Source organism: Rhopalosiphum padi, chromosome 2 (genome assembly GCF_020882245.1).
Source record: "Rhopalosiphum padi isolate XX-2018 chromosome 2, ASM2088224v1, whole genome shotgun sequence".
Lineage (NCBI taxonomy): Eukaryota > Metazoa > Arthropoda > Insecta > Hemiptera > Aphididae > Rhopalosiphum > Rhopalosiphum padi.
This window is the reverse complement of record NC_083598.1, coordinates 87,482,871-87,504,609: the sequence shown is the minus strand read 5'-3', so window position 1 is coordinate 87,504,609 and position 21,739 is coordinate 87,482,871. Positions and strand designations below refer to the sequence as shown.

Sequence of the window (21,739 nt, the reverse complement as noted above, 5' to 3'; positions counted from 1 at the left end):
CTCAGCAGTGATTTGTAAGCAAGTCCAAGAATATAGTTCCCTGCATACTAGTTTTGAGTCAGATGTGGCGGTTTTAATCACTCTTTTGCTGAGTTAATTGGTATACCTACATATTCTCATTTGGAATTGTTGACAGAACAGTTACAATTGATAATGCTTTTCATAACATCATCTTTCTAATTAAAGCATAAATAAATGATGAATAAAAAAAAATATTCTTAAGAATTCTAAAATTTTAGAATTACTTTTTAATGTATTTATACGTCTTAAAATTTTAGTCTTTAGACAACCTTATACTTTATTATAAAATAGTAGGTCAATATTGTAGGTCATGAATAAAATTGTTACTATTTTTATTACATATAACAAAAAACAAGAAGATGAATCATTGATTTTAGTATAATTATGAATAGTCTATTGTAAAAAAATCTAAGGATGATTGTATAATATTGGTTTATTTATGAGTATGCACTATGTAGTAGGTATATAATATGGAATCAAATAATTTAGGAAAAAATACTTAACAATTTATTTTCATAATTTCAATTATAAATTGTATTTTAAATGAGCCAGTTTCATTACTGCTGATTATAAATATTAAATTTATAACAAAATAAACAAAGTTATAATTACGAATACATAAAAACATTTTCATTCACAGCTACATATTACAGGTACCAACTAAATAAATATTGATAAAAGAATCAATTAATACTATTTCTACATTTATCACTCATTTTAATTAGTTTAGGTTATTATGTAGGACATATAATACACATAATATAGTCTCAAAACAACATAAACATTGAGTATACATGAAAACTTATTTTAAATTCATTAATACATGATCATATTATATGATATTATTATATTGATAAATATATCAAATATGTTTATATAGGTGGAAAATAATAACATAATAATTGTTTATAAGTCACAAGTATAAATATTATATTAAAAAAAAAAAAATGTTAATCAATTATTATTATTAATATTGATAGTTATAATTATTATTGCTTAAATTATGTCCCCACTTTATAAAAGGAAATGTCTGAGGTCAGCCAGAACAACATTTAATTTTTTTTTAAATAAATTAAACATGATGATTATAGATACAACGTTATTCAAGTGCTTACACAATTACACACTAAATTACAAATTAAATTTTCTAATTTTCAATTGTTGAAAATGTATAGTAAAAATATTATTTTTTATTCTGGATTGCACATAGATTTAATACATTAGGTAGTTTAAATTTAATGGACCAGTCGATGGTCAATATTTGGTCAATGGTCAAAAAATCATGAATTCAAGGACTAGTTAAATTTTTAAAATAATTTTCTTTATGCAATCCATTAGTATTATGATCACAATATTAAAATAAAGTTTTCTAATAGGATTTTTAATCAGTAAAAATTTATGTTGAATCGTTAATCATTATAAAATATACTTGAAAAGACAAACAAAATAAATACTATGATGTAAAACATTGTTGTTTATAGTTTCTTGGATAATATAATATAATTTATTATTTTGTGCTTAAGTTGTCATTTAATTGTAAACATTTTTTAATTTGAATTTATAAAGGTTTGTAACGCTTAATAGTTTATAAATACAAACATTTATTGCAAATTCAGTTTTAATAATATTTGTGCGTTTAAGATTGTGCGATATTAGATTTTCAAATAATTATAAGATCAACGATTCATAGAATTTAAAAAAAAAAAATTAAAATAAGTACAAAATATCGGTAACTAAAATAAAAATAAAATTCAGAAATAATAAATTTAAAATAAATATTTAAAATGCAAACAAATAATAAATATTTGGAATCAAAAATTAAAAAATATAATAATAAGGACGGCAATATGTTTGGCCATTAAAACAAAACAAATGATTTATATAATACTATTTCAATGGAAATAAAATATTAAACTATAAAAAAAAAAGAATGTACTTGGGTATTTTTTTGTCAATAATAAAACTTTGTAATTAAGGACAGATGATAGGAAACAGGTTCAACTAGACAACCGCAAATGCAGATCTGCTGAGTCATCCATTTCACTCTCAGTTGTATCTACTGATGCCGACCTCTCAGTCTTGCCGATAGTGTTGCCGTTGTTCACCCAACGTTGTTTCCAAGCTTCAAGTCGCATTACCTAAGTATATGATATTTTTAGTCAATATATGTCTTTAATAGGCCTTTATTTATATTTATATATGAAGTGATCTGTCTGAAATAAACCACTTAAAATTTTTTTATAGTTGTATTAAGTTCCTAATTTAAAGGTTATCATTAGAAAATAAAAAATAATTTTAAGTTTTAATTTTAAACCCAATTGTAAAATGGTTTAATGGTTTGAAACACAAAAATTAAGTATTTAAGTTCTTGAAAAATAAAAATTACTTAGTATTATGAGTGGTTCATTCAAAATTAAATCACTTAATATTTTAAAGAAATAAATATATTAAACACATACCCATTTAGTTCAAGAATAAAAGCAAATGAATGAAAGTGAGATATTAATGTATAAATAAAAACGTGCAAACTCACTGTGTCAGCCTAACCATTTCCATGGTTCAACATCTGGTGTGGTCGGTGAGAGCAGCTAGAAACCATTTTTTTTTTTTTTTTTTTTGGTTAATATAAGCGTGCTGTATAGTGGTGTTATTAATTAAACAAGCAATGATAATAAAAATTATATTAAATTTTATGCAATATTTTAATTTTATTATGAATTGGTTTTACTTCTATATCATATGGCTTTAAGGAAATTTTAAATATAATTATAATTCATAGATATTTTTAAACTTTTATAATAAAAACATTTTAGTGCTAATTATGTTAATCAATAAAAATGATTTATATTTTGTTTTTTTACACATGAATTTTCTAAAAAATATTGATGAAACATGAAAAACAAAACCGTAAGAAAGGAAAATGTTAATATTATAATAAAATATTCTTACATTCTCTTTGTCATGTTGGTGTTTATAAAATCAATTAAACAAAGAGAGGACATTTCTTATAATTTACTATATTCTATTGTTATGGATTTATGGATTTCCAGAATTTATAAAAAATATATTTATTTTATAATAAAAGCTAGTATATAAACATCTCAAGGTTTTTGCTAAGAACAACAACATGTTATTGTAAAACATAATCAAATTACGATTATATTAATTATTAGTATAAATTATTTATCATAGAGAAATTATAATTGCGTTTGCAAATTGCAATTCTGAGACGACCTATCCAATGTAAATTAAAGTGTTACTGATTTGTGAATCATGATTTTGCTATTTGAATTTACAAAAATAATGAGGAAATTTTTAAATTTTAGGACAATCAGTTCACAAAAAAAAAGAGTACGGAAGACACCATATATAAGGATGTCCGTAAAACAACATATTTAAAATATCTACCATAAGCTAGAGATGTAAGCTTGAAAATTTTCAATTGAAAATTTTTTTTTTCATTGAAAATTTCTGAAAATTTTCAACTGTCTTTGAAAATTTGAAAATTTTAGTTTTAATGTATTTTGTTTAACTTAATTAATTTTTGAGATTGTATGGTTGGTATCACTGTACCACAGCTGTTCATTTTGATGGTTATTATCTAATATAATCATCGAGATGTAGCACGGTCTTAGAACCGTTAAGACCGCGTAATTTAGTATATTATTTATATTATTATTATATATATATTCAATGATAATATCATAGAGTATATTAATATATTATTATTATTCTCTATGGATAATATCGATGATTTTGTATTTGTGTGAGTATAAGTAAGTTTATGTCTGCAATAGTGCAATCTGCAAGAGTGTTTAACTGTTTTTGCGTAAAAAAGTAAGAAGTATAAGTTTTTGTATCGACATTAATTGTTATAATATGACTATTGACTAGTGTAATAGTGTGATAATTTTTACTTTTAAAAATGGCTAAAAAATTAAAAACCATTCTATTTCATTACACGCGTTATGGAGTCGAGGTTAACAAAAAAACTCTTTATACATGTAATTACTGCAAATGGAAAACCGTAGTTAATGTAACCAGAATGTATGACCACATATATAATAAATGTACTAAATGCCCAAATATGGTAAAAAATAAATCAAGTGGTATAGACGGTATAGTTGAATCACTTGAATCTAATGAAAATGTTGACTTCGACAAGCCTGATACTCAATCAAATGAAAACAAGCAAGAGACTCAGGAACAAAAAAAAGTTATTCGTCAACGTAATATGACAAACTTTGTCGATTTTATAACAAAAGATGAGCAGGTTAGTGTATAATCAAATATTTATATTTTTTTTTATTAATTATACTTAATTTTATTAACCTTTCTAATATAATTTATAGTAATAAAATAATAAAATAATAAAGTATAGTTGATTATAATATATGGCAATATTGATTATTGTTTTTTCATCTGATCTAGTTAAGTATTCAAGTAATCATAAGCCTTGCCAAATTGTTCTTAATTACCTACTATTATTATTTTTTTAGTTAAAAATTGAACAACTATTTGCAAGAGCCATTTATTCGAGCGGAACACCTTTTCAAATTGTTGAAAATGCAAATTGGAAATTATTTTTCAAAATCCTTCGTCCATCTTGGGAAGTTCCATCTCGTTATAAATTATCAACTAGTCATTTAGAAGAAGAATATAATAGTGTAAAGCAAAATGTTGATTCTAAAATTTATGAATCTCGTAGCTTAGGATTGATGTGTGATGGTTGGACAAATATCCGTAGAGAGCCAATTATCAACTATGTTATTACTACTCCTGTACCAATTTTCTATAAAACTATTAGTACAGGAGCTGTATCACATTCCGGTGCTTACATTGCCAAAGAAATTTCATCAATCATCCAAGATCTTGGCCCAAACAAAGTTTTAGGAGTAGTAACTGATAATGCTAAAAGCATGAAATCAGCATGGGACATTTTAAAAAAAGAATATGGTCATCTTGAAGCATATGGGTGTGTTGCTCATGGCTTAAATTTACTGGCAAAAGATTTAGCAGAGTTGGACAATATTTCTTCAGTAGTAACTAGTGGTAAAAATATTGTCAAAGAAATCAATCTTTCACACAAGCTAAATGCAATATTCAAAGAAAAGCAAACTGGGAAAAAATTAACTCTTAAATTACCAGTAAAAACTAGATGGGGTTCTCATGTGGCTTGTCTTGGAAGTATTTTAGATAATAAAAGTGCTCTGCAATTATTCGCTATTGATGATAGAGTTGTTAAAGTATTATCTGATGGTACAAAAAAAGAATTACTTTGTGATACATTTTGGAAAGGTATCATACAGATCTATAGACTTCTTAAACCTGTTGCTGATTGGATAACAATAATTGAAGGTGATGCACCACAAATTAGTTTGGTTCCCACAATATTTAAAGACTTAAATGATCATTTTGAGCAATGTTTAAACACTCATTCACCAGAGAATAAAATAAAAATTATGTTATTTTTAAAAAACAGAAAAAAATTTTGCATTACAAGCTTACATTATGCTGCAAATCTTTTAGATCCTATGTTACATGGTAAATGTTTAACAAATGATGAAGAACTAAAAGGAATTGAGTGCATGGCTAAAATTGCTCGAAATTCGGATAACGTTGACGAAGGACATATTTTAGCTGAGTTTGCTCAATATAAAGTCAAGGAAGGATTGTGGAGCAAATCATTCATCTGGGATACTGTCAGCAAAATAACAGCTACAACTTGGTGGAATGGTTTGTGTTCATCTTCTCAATTATCCATAATTGCAACAAGAATAATTCAACTTCCTGCAACGTCAGCCGCATGTGAAAGAACATTTAGTTCATATGGAAATATTCACACAGCAAAGAGAAATCGACTCACTAATGATCGTGCTGGGAAGTTAGTGTATATTAATCATAATTTGAGACTCTTGAAGAAAAATGTTGAAAATAAACCTACAATGATACAAAGTGTGTCATCTGTTTTGGTAAATTCACTGCCATTAAATATTGATGATAATATTTCTGATTGCTTATTAGAGTCAGGCCCTAATAAAAGAATCAAGAAAAATCAAGATTTAGTGGTATCTAGTGAAAGTGAAGAAGAATTGGGATTTTTAAATGACGATGATAATTCTGATGAAAATAGTGTTCAGAATCTTGAAGATAAATATAAAAAAGGAGACTTTGCTATAGTTAAATATGAAGGGGAATTTTTTCCAGGTGTTGTAAATGATACAAGCCAGAGTTCAGCTTTAGTAAGTGTGATGGTGATGAGTGGATCTGGATGGAAATGGCCTACTCCAAAAGATGAAATTTGGTATAAGTATGATGATGTAATGCAGTTGATAAAGTCTCCAGAAGCAAAAAGTTCCAGAGGAGTTTTTGATATCCCAGAAATAAAAGATTACAGAAAATTTTAAGTTATTAATAAGTAATAACTTACTTACAAATCTACCTTTTTTTTTTCTTAAGTTTAATAGATTTTTTAAAAGAACTGTTTTTTATTTACATATTAAAAACTAACAAGAATGTTAGATGTAAAATAATTACCTACTTTGTTATCTATATATATTTTTTAAGTTTGATATATTAATTTGTTAATTATAATATAAGCATTTAATTTGTACTTACATAGTAACAAGTTGTTACCACTTACTACCAAGTACCAACTAACAAAAGGCTGTTAGATTTAATATAATTACCTACTTTGTGATCTATATATATTTTTTAAGTTTGATATATTAATTTGTTATTTTCTAAGATAAGCGTTTAATTTGTACTTACATAGTAACAAGTTGTTACCACTTACTACCAAGTACCAACTAACAAAAGGCTGTTAGATTAAAAATAATTACCTACTTTGTGATCTATATATATTTTTTAAGTTTGATATATTAATTTGTTATTTTCTAAGATAAGCGTTTAATTTATACTTACATAGTAACAAGTTGTTACCATTTACTACCAATTATTAACTAACAAAATACTGTTAGATTTACAATTGTTTCTATATTTTATTATTTTCAAATTTAAATATATTCAAATACTTTATAAAATTTCTATTTCATTTTTTTTACATTGTAACAAGTATAATGTCAGAGTCAAATGAAGCACTTATAATAGAAAAATTTATAATTTGGTTAAAATTGTGGAAGTGATTCAAACTCAACCAATAAATTACAAAAAAAGATCAATAATTGTAATTTGTAGCACAATGATTATACACTCAACATTTACACTGAAGTAAAAATACATTTTTAATAAAAGAAAAAAATGCACATTTATTAATGGGTATAAATGGTAATAAAAGTACATAGTTTAAAATATAACTATGAATATATGAATAATAATATAATTACAAGTTATAACTATAACTATATAATATTAAAAGATTTATTTGATAAGAAATTAATATGATAAATTATAAAATTTTCAAAATTTTCATGTTTTTGAAAATTTTCACGAAAATTTTCACCACAAAAAATTTTCATGAAAATTTACATCACTAACCATAACCGTTGAACACTTTGATGCACATGACTACTGAAAAATTAAATTTGAACTTAGATATTCATAATTATAGAACTATATCAATTTATGTTAATTTTCTATAGTGCCCATTCACCCAACAGAGAAAGAAAGATATTATCTTAAAACATAATTGTTAGTATTATTAGTAAATATTAAACACCAGTAGATTAATGTACATTTATAGCATGTTAAAAAAGCTCACGAGTTTGTCATAAATAGTATTTTAAATTGATTTTATCAGATATAACAACTTACTTCTGCTTTAAGATCAGCAACCTTATCTTGAAGTTCTTTGACTTTATCACTGTCATCTAATGAGTTATTTCGAAGTTCACCTTCAGTTACCATTTCTTCATTCTAAAATATAAAAATAAAAATTTATTATCTATTTATTGTGTTAAAGTTATTCTATACCAATCAAACATTTGCACTAACTTTAACTTCTAATCTTGATATTTTTTGGTTTAATTCTGCCACCATTTGAGCATGCTCAGCTTCTCGTATCCTTGAAGAAATCATGTCATGTTTCATCTATAAGGAGTTTAATAAATTGATATGAACTTAAAGAATAATTAAAAATAATTTTTAAGTAAACATACTTTAGATTCTAAGTCAGTATACTTATTCTGCTGTTCCCTGAGTTTTGCTACTATGTCTCTTTGTTTAGTTTCAGCTAATTCTAACTGTTCACGTACAGCTTTATTGTCATCATCTTGCCTTCTTAATTGATTTCCACTTACTTGGACTTGTGTCTCCAGTTCCATGACCTTAATAATTAAAATAATTATAATAAATCACCCCGTATAATGTATTGTCATGATATTTTAATTTTAGAAAAATGTTATGATTTTAAAATTCATATAACTTAAAAATAATATTATACCTAGAATAAAATTAATTGGCTGTAATACAATATTTTTTATAATATTTCATAATGAAACAAATATATACTTTTAATCTTAGTTCTTTCAATTCAGCCAAAGTCTCCATTTCTCTAAGTTTAGAAGTCATAAGTTCTTCTTCAAGCCGCTGAGTTTCTGCATTGTTCCAGTTTAATAGATTTCCAATTTTTTTGGGTGTTGAATCAGGTGCAGGTGGTGGGTCAATTCTTTTTTTATCTAGCAAATGTCTTTGCCATTGAGAGTTGATTTCATTTACTCGTTGTCTGAGATCTTTTAAAGATAAGTTGGCTTCTGCTTCTCTCAATTTTACAGCAATCAATTCTTCTTGAAGATGTGCAACTGAATTGTCTACAACTGATTCTCTAAGAGTTTTCTTGTCCTATAATATATTCATTTAGAATTTATTCAGTTTCATACACTAAAATTGTACTCACATGTTCCAACTCCCCAATTTTATCCTTTAGGTCACGTATTGCAGCTTCATTTTCAGCATCTCGTAATCTAACTTTGACTAACTCTTCTTGAAGATCACTGATCATTTCTTCTTTAAGTGATAATTGTTCTTGTTTTATCGAAAGCTCATCCAGAGATGACTGACAAGAGTTGTGCTGAAAAATTATGATTTAATTTACAACTTAACTTTAAAAAAATCCCTATAATATTTAATTAACTTACATTTTCTGTAATCAAAATAGACATTTGTTTAATTTCGTCTAAAGCATTTTCTAGAGCGTGAGATGTTTCTAAATGTGTATGTCTTAGAGCTGTTAATTCTCGTTGTACAATAAATGTTGTTTCTTCTTCTTCAGCCCGAGACACTTGACCTCTCACTAACAGACCAGCTAGTTCACTAGACTCAGCTTCAAGGAGTTCAACTTTTTGTCTTAGCAAGCGATTTTCAGTACGAAGTTTCTATTATAGGAACATATTTAGTAAATAATGTGTATAAATTAATAAATAGTTATTTAAATAATACCATTAATATAATGACAATTTTTTTTGTTAAAAAATAAATGCAAGCGATAGAGCAAGGAATAGTATAAAATGACTAAAGTTAAAAATAATAAGATAAATTTTATATTTAAATAAAAATGAAGTTACATTTTTAAAGTATACATTTTTGAAATCACAGTTATTTTAAATAAACAAATTTTGTTTATTCTTCATAAATTTTACAATTTTAATAGTATATTGATAAGCTAGCGTGTGCAAATTTTACAAGGCATGTGAAGCCGTAACAAAATTCTACATATTAATCTGGGCACCTTGAGTTCAACCATTTCTTCCTGTTCTTTACTCTTAAAGGCTGTATATTCTTTTTCTAATTTTTTCATGCGTTTGACATTATATTTAATGATAAAAGCTTGTGCCATCAAACCATCAGCATCAGAATTAGCACGGGAAGGTAATTCTTTTTGGAAAAACTAAAAAATAATAATAATATATATATATATATATATACATTGAAATATTGAATATAATTTATTATTATTATTACAATCGTTATAGTAAAAGTTACTCACTCTAAGCATTCCTTCCATATCTAAACACAAGAGATCATCTTTACCTAATTGAAGCAATGCTAAGGCAACTTTAAATATTATTTCTATTCCTTCAGACAGAAAAACATCAATAATCCTAGAAAAGAAATTGTAATAAGTAAAACGTACAATACTGTACATTCATAACATTGTGTATAAATCTATTCAATAAATTATATACCTGCAAGCAGTAGGTAATGCAAGTGCAGTAGTGAACAACGTCAGAAACCAACTACTTGCGTACATACTAGTATGGAAGCTTTGGGATTGAAAATGTACATAAAGTTCTGGAATGTGATCCTATAAAAAAATACAAGTATATTAATTTAAAAGCATAAATTCTAGCAACATAATGTTATATACAAATATTTTTTATAATCGTATAATTCAATTTAAAAATATAGTATACCTGAACCAAATTTTCTAATTGATACATGCATAGACCAAGTTCAGCCATGGTAGGCTTGAACATATCTCGCATTTTATAATCTTGCATTATCTTTACAAAAACAGCAAATGCTTCTTCCTCAGGCATTTGCATTAATAATAACCCGACTATAAATCCTGAACCTTGGCAGTAGCCCACCTCACGGTCATGTAATGAATAAGCTTTCATGACATTGAATAGGCTTTCTTGTCCAAGCCCGTCTTTTTCTTTGAAAAAATCATGTTCAGGATAGGTACGTGCAATATCCCTCCTGATGACCTATAACATATTATTATGGTTAGTTAATAATTATAATATGTTATCTTACTAAGCCGTATTATTACTTTTTCACATGCTGACGTGGCTTTGATGTATTCTGGATATTGTTTTCTGATCGGTGAATCATTAGCACCACACAATAACTGCCATACTATTCCTCGGAAATGGTGTGGCACTCCTTTTCTAACTAATTCCTTGAGGTAAGCATTTTTTTTCTTGTTGTAATTCTCCCAGTCATTAACAACTTGTCCCCAAAGACCCCATACATCTTCCTCGCCATCTTGACTTGAACCTGTACCTAAATAGCAAAAATATTATTAAATTACCTAAATTATGATTAAAAACAGACCTCGAATGCTTCGGGAATGAACACGAATGTAAATAGAAATACTATTTTTTAAATACTTTTTTCGACTTAACATCTTTGATTGTTCGCGAGGTGCCATATTCTGTTTTACATCAGTATTTTGAGTCAAACAGTTGACAAACTACTAACGACTGATAATATTGTATTGAGTAACTTAACGTTTAAGATTTATTTCTATCAATCAAATCACATAACAAAATAATAATAATAATATGTGATAGATGAAAATTAATGTCAGCTTTGAAAATAATAGATTATACAGACCATAATAGGTTTCATGTGTTGAATGAAAAATAAAGATAAAATAAATTAGGAGAATAACAATAATTAAATTATTAATATAATCTAGACAGCATTAATTAACTATATTATAAAATGCAATCTATAAGTTAAAAATAAAGACTACTTATTTTAAATCAATTTTTTCAAGTTTAATCTTTACTTATTCTCTAATTAAGTGTTTGAAAAAAATCTTATTAAAAATGTTTTATAAATATTGTTGAAGAAACCAAAGTTTTCCCGACAATTTAATTTTTGTAGCCAATATTCTAAAATCCATCAAAATTACCTTATAGTAAACAAAAAATATCTTTTAAAAATGCACTGTTGACTTTTTAGACGTTCTTTAAGTGTTTGATTACGTTTGGCAAACAGGTATTCTGTTAAAATTGTAACTTATCTAACCATCAAGTTATTACTTCATACTTAAATCCTACTTAGAAGATTGCTTCTTCTGAGACCAGAGTATGTTACGGCTTATCTACCACTTCACCAAAATCAATTAACACAGGATTCCCCCAAGATGCAGTCATTTCAATTCTATGGTTTAACATTTTTATACCTGACAAACCTATAATACTCACTAGTCTTATTAGCCACTATGTCAACAACAAAGCTCTTACAAGTTTATAACAGTCATTATCTATATATCATATTCAAGAACATTTCTCCCTCTACGAAAAATGAGGAGTGAAAATATGTGTCTAAATCCATACACTGCACTTTCGATGAACTTTTAACATTAATCCCAATGAACGAACCTGCCAACGACGCAATGTATTTTATTATCTATGCATTATCATTCATTAACATATTATTTGGTATCTACATAAGCATAAAAAACTCTTATTCTTAAATAATTAATTATGTCTCTTCAGCTCTTTCAAACCTCCAATTATATAAAACTACCAACTAAAATTCTTATAAACTCTTTCCTAAACAAATATGGATGTATATGGAATCCAATTTTGAGATTTTGAAAAAATCTTCAACATCAACCGTATTTTGCATTTTCAATTTAAAAACCATCTGAGCTATAACCAAAATACACTTTTACGTTTAAAATAAGTCCCTATATTATGAACTCGTTTCTATCCACGATGTAATTAGAACATTTTATAAATTATTCAACTTAAATCTTTAAAACATTAGAAATCCTTTAATCAAAGAACCTGCCAATAAATATACTTGGTAATCCCGAAAAAGTTAAAAAGGGGGGTGGTGTCTGGAAATCCGACACACTAATATAACACTCAACATACAAATCAAACAATCATCCTAAAAGTTTAATTGTTTTAATTTAGCCTAACTTACGTTATCATTTCTGATTTCTATTATTTTTCCGGATGGTCTCTTAAATCCGTATCATATTATTTATGTCGATATTGATTTGTAAATTATATTATGTGACATATTTTTTAATTATTTGATCATCCACCGAATTAAATAAATACTATTATATCAGTGGTTCTCAATCTTTTTAGTACCGCGGCCCAAATTTACCCTGAAAAATCTTTCGCGACCCACATGGTTTGACTTTTCAAAAAGTAGTTATAAAAAACAAAATTTGTATTATATAAATATGTATAAATTTGTAATATATATTTAGTATTTTATAGGTTTATAACCAATTTATTTTTATAAATGTACTTTTAATAATGAGGTGTATGCGAAATATGTGCTTGTTTTCTGTTATGGTTAATAACAGCATTGACATCATAATTCAAAAAATTGTTTACGACCCACTAAAAATTGACTGACGACCCACCAGTGGGCCGCGACCCACACTTTGAGAAACGCTGTATTATATAATATGCATTTTACAAGCCAACAAAAAATAAATAAGAATCAATTAAATTTTGTTTTATTTTATACGTAAATACAAATAAAGTTTCACTAAGCCTGGTGAAGAGGTAAATTAAAAAGCTACTTTTCGGTTTAACTTTGTGTCCAAATATATTGTTGTCAGTTTGTCACTGTAAAAAATTATCTGTTAACTGAATAGTAGTTTTTTAGTTTTGGTAAAAAATCATAATATATACGGACTAAGGATATAATAGCCTATAATAAATATATATATATATGTAGGATTTTATGTACGTTAAGTTTATAGTTTTTTATGTTAGTTATACAGAAGTTTATAAGTTAGAAATCATATATTATGAACAAGAAATAAAACTAAAAACCGAAAGTGCGTCATACTGAGTCTATGTAAGTCGAAAAACTTCGTATTATACGTGGGCAAGTGTCTATGAAATGAGAATTTCTACGATAATTATAATGGACTGCGATAAAATGTAATATTATAGACAATATCAAAAATCTAATCTATCTGTATTTTCAAATATTTTTTTAATTATTATAATATTTAATTGATTATTATTAGTACCTATTAGAGTATAACACTATAATAATAATAAATGTCATAAATACTGCTTGTATATAAAATGTATATACTTCTTTCTACATGGTATCTTTTTAGAGATATCGAGTGACCACTATACTACAATGTTGAGTGGATTTTGAACACCGAACACAAAACTGCCTAAATTTAAATGTATAGGTAATGTAAGTGGGGAACGGCTGTTAAATAAATATTACAATAATGTAATAACACAGTATGATTTAAATTAATTATTTCGTATATTTTAAATATATAATATACGAAATAAAAATAAAAATTAAAAAATGCAACCATAGATAAGATATTTGTGTACATATAATTATATTAATTGAATCGGATTGATTATTTATATTATCGTGACGAATTAATCGGAGTAAATTAATTGGGTATTCAATTACTATATTATAATTTGTTTACAATCATTGTCATTATTCCATTTCAGCCGAAGATTACCGGTGAAGGATAAATACACCTACATCTTCTGCAAGTATTATATAAAATGTATATTATAATATATTATAATTATTATTTATTAGGTATAATAATAATATGATTATAATAAATTAATTTATTGTATTATATTTAAGGTACTTACAAGGGACAGAACAACTACCCATAGTCGATTACTCAAAATTCTGTCATATATTTTAATATTCTGAAATTTAATAGATGAATTATACATTCAAAACAGAAAGTATAATTTAATTTAAATATATTAAATAATAATTTTAATTTTTAATAAATATAAAATTAAAAAATAATATAATATTATGCATAACTGTTTTAAAACATTGATTTTTCTTACATATGTGATAACACAAATTCCAATAGAGTTTTGTATAATCAAAATACAGTATCAATAAAAAAAAAATTAATAACCTAATAACTGCGAATAAAGCATTATGTAATCTATTCTTCTGTTTAAGACAGACCATTTGTAAATTGAAATACAATTGCTTTTGTCGAAAATTATATTTAATAAATCTAATTTTTTTTTAACATTATCATTGTTCGTCATTTTGTCAATGCTATTCCCTTATTATGGTAACATATTACATTTTTTATGTTTGATAATTAGTTATAAAATAGTTAAATGGATAATTAACTTTTTTAACATTAAATGATAACGAAATTAAATTTGTTAATTTTTTTAAATAAACGATTTAAATTAATCTAAAACATACTTATTATTATTAAATAAACAAACGTATATGAATACTCTCCGGTAAATACTCCTATATTTTATTTTATACTAAGTATAGCCAGTATAATAGGTACTACTAGTTATACACGATTGTCATGATTAATAAAATGCATGCAGTATTTATACATTATACTTATTAGAACTAAGATTAATGTTTAATCATATTTTATGATGTAATTCCATATATAATGAATTATGATTAATCATAGTACCTAAATATGTTTATGTAACGTAAGATACAAATAATTAAACGATTTGATAGATTTGGATTTAAAAAGATAGTGTATTTTTCATTATAATATCATTATTTACTAACAATAAAAAATAATATAGTTAATCAACTTATAAAGTGGAAGATACGAATATAAATGTAAACCAAACTATGAGTACCTATAACATATAATATTACTTCGATACCTAAACTTATAAATTATTTAAAAAATAATTCAGTTTCATTAACATTGTGTATTTAAATACTTATTATTAATTACTTGATCTATTTTTTTTAAACAGACGACACAACCAAAACGATATTAAATATTAAATTAAAATGTTATTTTAAAATCCGCACGCGTATGGTACGCAACATGAATTACCGTACCAAACGTACGCGATTAACTATTGTGGTTGTATTTTAATCTAATTCCGAACTCACTATTTGTGTAAAATATTAAATAATCTTTAACATAATTATACAATTTGTACTTACCAGATACGAGTGAGATTTGTGATGCATCGGAACTTTTTCTGGAATGTGTGCTATTGTTAGATATGGAATTGAGCGATTTTGAATCCGACTCGATGAGCCTAGGGACGTAAAAAATTGTCATTTTTTTTAAGCAATATTGATGATTTTAAAGCTAATTTTTTGATTTGAGATTTATATTTTAAAATGTTTATTAAATAAAATTAAAAATTATTAGGTTATTCTAAAATACTTTGAGGGTTCTGTATCAACACACAACAATAACGATATAAATATATTAGGACAATACTAAGCTTATCGCGATATTATATTATCACCAGAGCTCGAAAAATTTAAAATGATAATTACACATAAATGCATCATATAGTTTGATCATATCATATTGATATTTATATTAATATTTAGTTTTGGATGTACCAAATAAGTGGCAATATAGTGATTTATTTAACACAAAACATTCATACTTTATTATACAAGCATTTATAGTTTAGATGAGAAAAGTAGTGAAACATTAAATTCCAAGGGGTATTCCCTCCTATCGTTTCACATATCTTATCTAAATTGCATGTTAAATAATTGACATTTATTATATATTTATATATCGATATTTCCGAAAACTACGGCTTTGGAATATTATTAAATATTATATTTGCTGCCATTAAAAATAAAAAAAAATAAACGTTTTAAACAAAAATATAGTTTACGTATAATTATTATTCTGTCTTCATTATTTTACTATTACTCATTAAATAAAAAATACAATTTAATACATATATATATGTTTAATGTATACTATACCGATCCAAACGTTGCGTTAAGTATATCAAACTTTATTTCAGTACGATTTATTAGTTTGGGATGGTTTAGTAGATAATGCTATAGTGGCCTTAGTGATACGTCAAAAGTAAATTATTCACCTATGTTTGTATAAGCATACTTTAGAGAGTTCCTCCTCAAATAATTTAAAAACCTTCGATGTCTTTTCTATAATATATATATTAAAAAATTAAAATAATATCTTTGGTCAAAAACATTATTTCTTGGGTTACTGTTAATGAGAACCTAAAAATAAAAATAAATAAAAAAAAGTATCAAAGATCAAAATCTTTATGTTTAATAAAGTATAATATGATCCATTATAAATTATAATTATTCCATTATTAAACACATTTTGTTTTATTTATTGATGAAATGGAGTTGTAAGCCAGTGACATGTATCAATGTGTCAATAAACAATAACTTATATCTGATTAATTTTCAAAGTCCTACTTAGAAATTGAAAAATGTTTATAAGAAGTGAGGTTTTATTGATGGCTTCATAATATAAAATACATTATACATCAAATAGCCTAACTTACATCTAGTGTATTAGTATTACAGAAATCATATAGTCAATAAGAACTTACCGATTGGCTTCCTCGAGTTTCGCTAACAGCGCCAGTTCTTCGGTGGTTAATGCCGGTTTTTCACAAGGACCGTCGACGTCGTCGTCGTCGTTGTTGTTGTTATTTATAAATTCTGTGGTCGCCTGTGACGATACCAACATATCAGCCGAATTAACTGGGGGGCTCATCTTAGTCGTCCAGGCCGTGAGGCCAAGACTTCGGGGTACTGCCGGTTGATGTGATCAACCGGATTTCCGGTGATTGGATGGATGGAAGACATTATAATTACGATCGGTTGAAATCTAGAACGATAGAAAATCATTTGATTACTAAATAATAGGTAGTAAAATTATAAGTTATGGTATAATTTTTACATTTTTAATCGATAAAATAACATGAATAATTACAATGTAGAGAAGTTACACATTTTTCTACAACATAGTAACAGGGTGCTTATTTTATTTTACAATTCCTTATGGTTATTTGATTTATACTATTGCAGCTATTCGGAAAATTAAACAATACATATATTATGATAATGTGTAATACGTTTTAGATTTTAAGAATTTACTGATTAATTTTAGTTTTATGAAACGTAGGGAGATAATGTAGATTCAAGATGCATTATGAGATAAAGTACATTACGAATATAAGTTCTGATCTGATGCATATGATCGAGTCTTAAAAGCATTATATTTTATAATGATTTTTATAAATAAAATAACAAAAAAATGTCTATAAATATGCTCATAAAAAGAATATAAAATAGATAGGAGTAATGTATGTGTATAGGATATATATATATATATATATAGGAACCTGTAGTGGCTAATTCTAAAATCCATTAAATACGTTATGTTCTATATTGTAGTCATGTAACATCAAAAAAGAGGATAACACTTTTAAGTTTTTGAGCTAACATTTATTTTAAATTTGGAGCGAAATAAATACTGAGAAAGCCCTAGGCTTATCATGCGTTTTTTATGGTTTTTTTTTAGTTTGGTTAACACTTTTTGGGGTAGTGAAACAGTTACTATGGTTACTATGTTGGACGTTTATAACAAATTTAAATTCATATAAATACACTTTTTTTTAGTAAAAATAGAAACACTTATTAATAATACATAACCGATTCTAGTATAATATTAAAATGTGTATAAATTCGATTAATTATAAGTACGTTGCACTATCTAGTGTATTCTATACAGAGTAATTCCTTATTTTAAAAGTTAAGTATCTTATACATAATATGAAGGAAAATTTTCAAATCATTATCAATAGCAAATATTTATCGTCATAATACATTTTATAGCTCAGCATGCATAGTCATGAACTCTCTATCAAGGTCGTGCTGGTCAACTACTCTTGCATCTAGCCATCTGACTTCGTAATATCTACTTGGTCACACCTTATCACTGTCATTTTTGGAAGAATTGAAATCAATTATATACTATTTTTTCTATCCACTCCATAGCCTAATGTAATAACGTTTTCAACAGTTGTACAATTAAATACATTAAAACTAATATGTGACTATCACTATACATATTAATTCTATGAGTATTATAGAACTTCCAATTAAATATACTACAGATTTTAATTGAAACAAGAAATGCTTAGATATTTAGTTTAACAATTATGTGTTTAGTATTTTATCATTTTTTAAGTTTTGTGTTGTATCCCGTTCGGCGTTTTTATTTTGGTATTTGTTTGTATTATAATTATCTATTAATGTAATAGTTATAACATAAACAAAATACATTGATGTACTTTAAATTGTATTTATACTCATATTTAATGTACCGTTTTTTTTATATATATAATTGTTCACTACAAACAGCTGTTGTTTACACTCAAATAATGTACAGGTAAAATACTTATACGGTGCAGATAATTGAATCGTTCTACAATGATAATTAATGTAAATTTGTGCGCCTAAATAATAATTATTACTAATTTTATTCACCGGTGTAGTGTAGTAATGTATATTCTATGTCTGTGTCATAGATAGTCACTTAGTAAGGACATAAGTAGATGAGTGTATAAATATATAATCAGTGTAATAGTAATTTTAAAACTTATATTCAACAATGTAATTTTTTGTTTGTTTAAAAATTTCATAATTTATAAAATCCATAAAAAATATATACTTAAATTTTGTAAAAATTACCAATATGGATTTAAACTTTTTAGTTTTAAGTGTAATACGAAAAAATTATAAATTACTATTCTACGTATAGTTTTAACTTTATATTAACACTTACTATATATATTTTATTATATATATATACATAGGACATATAGGTAGTGTAAAGTATTTTATAAATGTACGTAAGATTGCTACTGTGTACAATGTATATAGAACTTTTAATATTTCGGTTTGTTTTATATTTTTAATATTATACAGTAACTTTATACACACATAGTACCTATCATCATTACATGAAATATTTGAAGTTTGAAACACAAATAAATTATTTATAGAATCTACCATAATACGCAAATACTTAACACAAGTACCTATTTACTTTAAAAAAAAAATGTATTGCTGTTAATATCGTATTCATCTCTACATTAAACGTATATTGAAATCTGGAGATAAAATCCATTAAAAAATGTAATGAATTGTATATACTTTCTCGAGTATAATATATTATTATACACTAATTGCTATAGGTAGTACTATATATTCTGCAGAACGTTTTTATTTTAGTTTAAACATATTGATTGATTTTAAGTAGAATATATAATATACGTTTTAGCCAATTGAAATAACTGTGTCTACACGGTTGTAAAGAATTACCATTTTTTTTAAAATTCTTTTCATTATTCACCACGCGTTAAACATGACGTAATTTATGCCACTAACCTGACCGACCTCGAAAACAGTTTGCAACACCTGATCAAACCGAAAACATACAATTTTCCACCATACAAATGGACCTTTTAACGTTAATATGACAAAATAACTGCAACTGATTAAATATAACATTGTTTTTTTTCGAACAATTTAATTACGATTATCTATGATAAGTGTTTAATTTTGTTGAAAAACTAAAATTTAATCATATATATTAAATGAATGCATTATATATCAGTTGAATGGTTCGTCATGTAAGCGAATATCTTGACATTTTAAAGTTAAGACAAATAGTATAAAAATCCCATTAGAATCAAGAGATCCCTGATAATATTTAATCAGTTTTTTTCGAGGTTAGCCAAAAGATATTACTGATAAATTCAAAAAAATACCTTTGTAAAGTACAAATTTTGAATTATTTTTACTAAATCTATATTAATATTAAAGTGACATAAATATAATGTTGTACTCTAATATACTATAAGTTATCTAATCTCATAAAACTTGTTTAATATAATATTTTAAAATTAAATTAGTATACATATCCATTTTTGTACTGTAGGTACAAACGCATTGTATTTTTCGTGCACACAAAAATAGAAGTTGTAGTAACATTATAATTTATATAAATATAGGTATAGGTACATACATACATTTGTGAAATTTAGTTAATAGTTGTTAATTGAATAGGTATATGAACATAATATTAATAAAGTTATAATCGTTATTTGACGATAAGTTAAAAAAATAATATATTTGTTATCACTGTGTACATAATTAATACCTACGTAGGTACTCTAAGAAAAAAATATATATTATTAAACGTACATGTGTCACTATTATTGTCTATTTTATTTTCATAATATAGCTTTTAGTATTTTATTTTTATTTTTAAGTGATAATGAAATATTAGAAGTTATATAGTAATTATTATAATAGAAGGAAATTTGTTTTCGACGAAATGGACTATACTAAAATACAATGTACTCTGAGTGTATGAAATAAGACGATGAGTGTCTGACATTTGGTATCTGTATAATATTGTCCGGCTTTATTTAATTATCATTAAAATTTCGGTACATACTTTTACATCCGAGTACAATGACTAATTAATTAGTAGGAACATCATTATACAGCACATATTATCAATCCAACTAGTTCAACAGTTTTAAAAATAGATAGGTAACTTTAATATAATAATACCTACTATAATACTTATAATTATAAAAATATAAATCATAATATAAATTTGAATGTTTAAAATATTCTAGTCAATAGTGGTTGGAAAAATAAAATATTATTAATTTTATTTATACTGTTAAATTCAAATGATGTCTGTTAATACATTGCAGTTTTTATGATCAATGTTTGCATTAATAGCTTTTTTAGTCTAATTAGCACCATGACCATGGTACTAGTATTTTATACGCGTATACTGTTTTTTATAGCTTTAAATTCATAAACCAAAAGAAAGTTGAACCAAAAAATATTTTATTCATATCTATTGCACACATTCAAGAAAGTTTGATGTCACACTCTCATCACATTTTTCATAATTATACAAAATTATAAAAGAGGGAAATAATATTTTACTCTAAACGGGGGTTATTTTAAAAATGTTAACTATAAGATACCTAACATTAAAAATAAAACTGTAGTTAAAATTTATATCATTAAATAAATTAATAAAAAATAAAAATAGTACTACCTAGGTATATTTAAATTATTTAAAGAAATTTAACCAATGGTTGTAATATATGGAGCGTAATTTTTCTATTATGCTACATGTGAAGTAGACGGAAACCACAAATCGATATAAGTATTTTTAATACGAAATTATTTTAAT

At 25.3% G+C, this 21,739-nt stretch overlaps 1 protein-coding gene across 4 annotated transcripts in view; it reads right to left on the bottom strand.

Annotated features, from left to right (window-relative positions):
- Window positions 1-436: 436 nt before the first annotated feature.
- The window catches only part of LOC132920124 (ecotropic viral integration site 5 ortholog), a 33,165-nt gene continuing 11,862 nt past the window's right edge, over window positions 437-21,739 (bottom strand). For 3 of the 4 annotated variants that reach the window (XM_060982224.1, XM_060982225.1, XM_060982226.1), the window contains exons 2-15: window positions 17,055-17,335; window positions 15,652-15,749; window positions 10,754-10,986; window positions 10,392-10,688; window positions 10,164-10,282; window positions 9,965-10,079; window positions 9,707-9,865; window positions 9,117-9,353; window positions 8,876-9,049; window positions 8,491-8,820; window positions 8,139-8,306; window positions 7,975-8,070; window positions 7,795-7,896; window positions 437-2,159 (exon numbers count right to left, since the gene is read on the bottom strand). In XM_060982224.1, coding sequence (XP_060838207.1) covers window positions 2,019-2,159; window positions 7,795-7,896; window positions 7,975-8,070; window positions 8,139-8,306; window positions 8,491-8,820; window positions 8,876-9,049; window positions 9,117-9,353; window positions 9,707-9,865; window positions 9,965-10,079; window positions 10,164-10,282; window positions 10,392-10,688; window positions 10,754-10,986; window positions 15,652-15,749; window positions 17,055-17,221 — 2,436 coding nt within the window. In that variant the 5' untranslated portion in view covers window positions 17,222-17,335 and the 3' untranslated portion in view covers window positions 437-2,018. Of the gene's footprint in view, window positions 2,160-2,554; window positions 2,610-7,794; window positions 7,897-7,974; window positions 8,071-8,138; window positions 8,307-8,490; window positions 8,821-8,875; window positions 9,050-9,116; window positions 9,354-9,706; window positions 9,866-9,964; window positions 10,080-10,163; window positions 10,283-10,391; window positions 10,689-10,753; window positions 10,987-15,651; window positions 15,750-17,054; window positions 17,336-21,739 lie in introns of all 4 variants that reach the window. The other variant, XM_060982227.1, reaches the window with a different exon arrangement.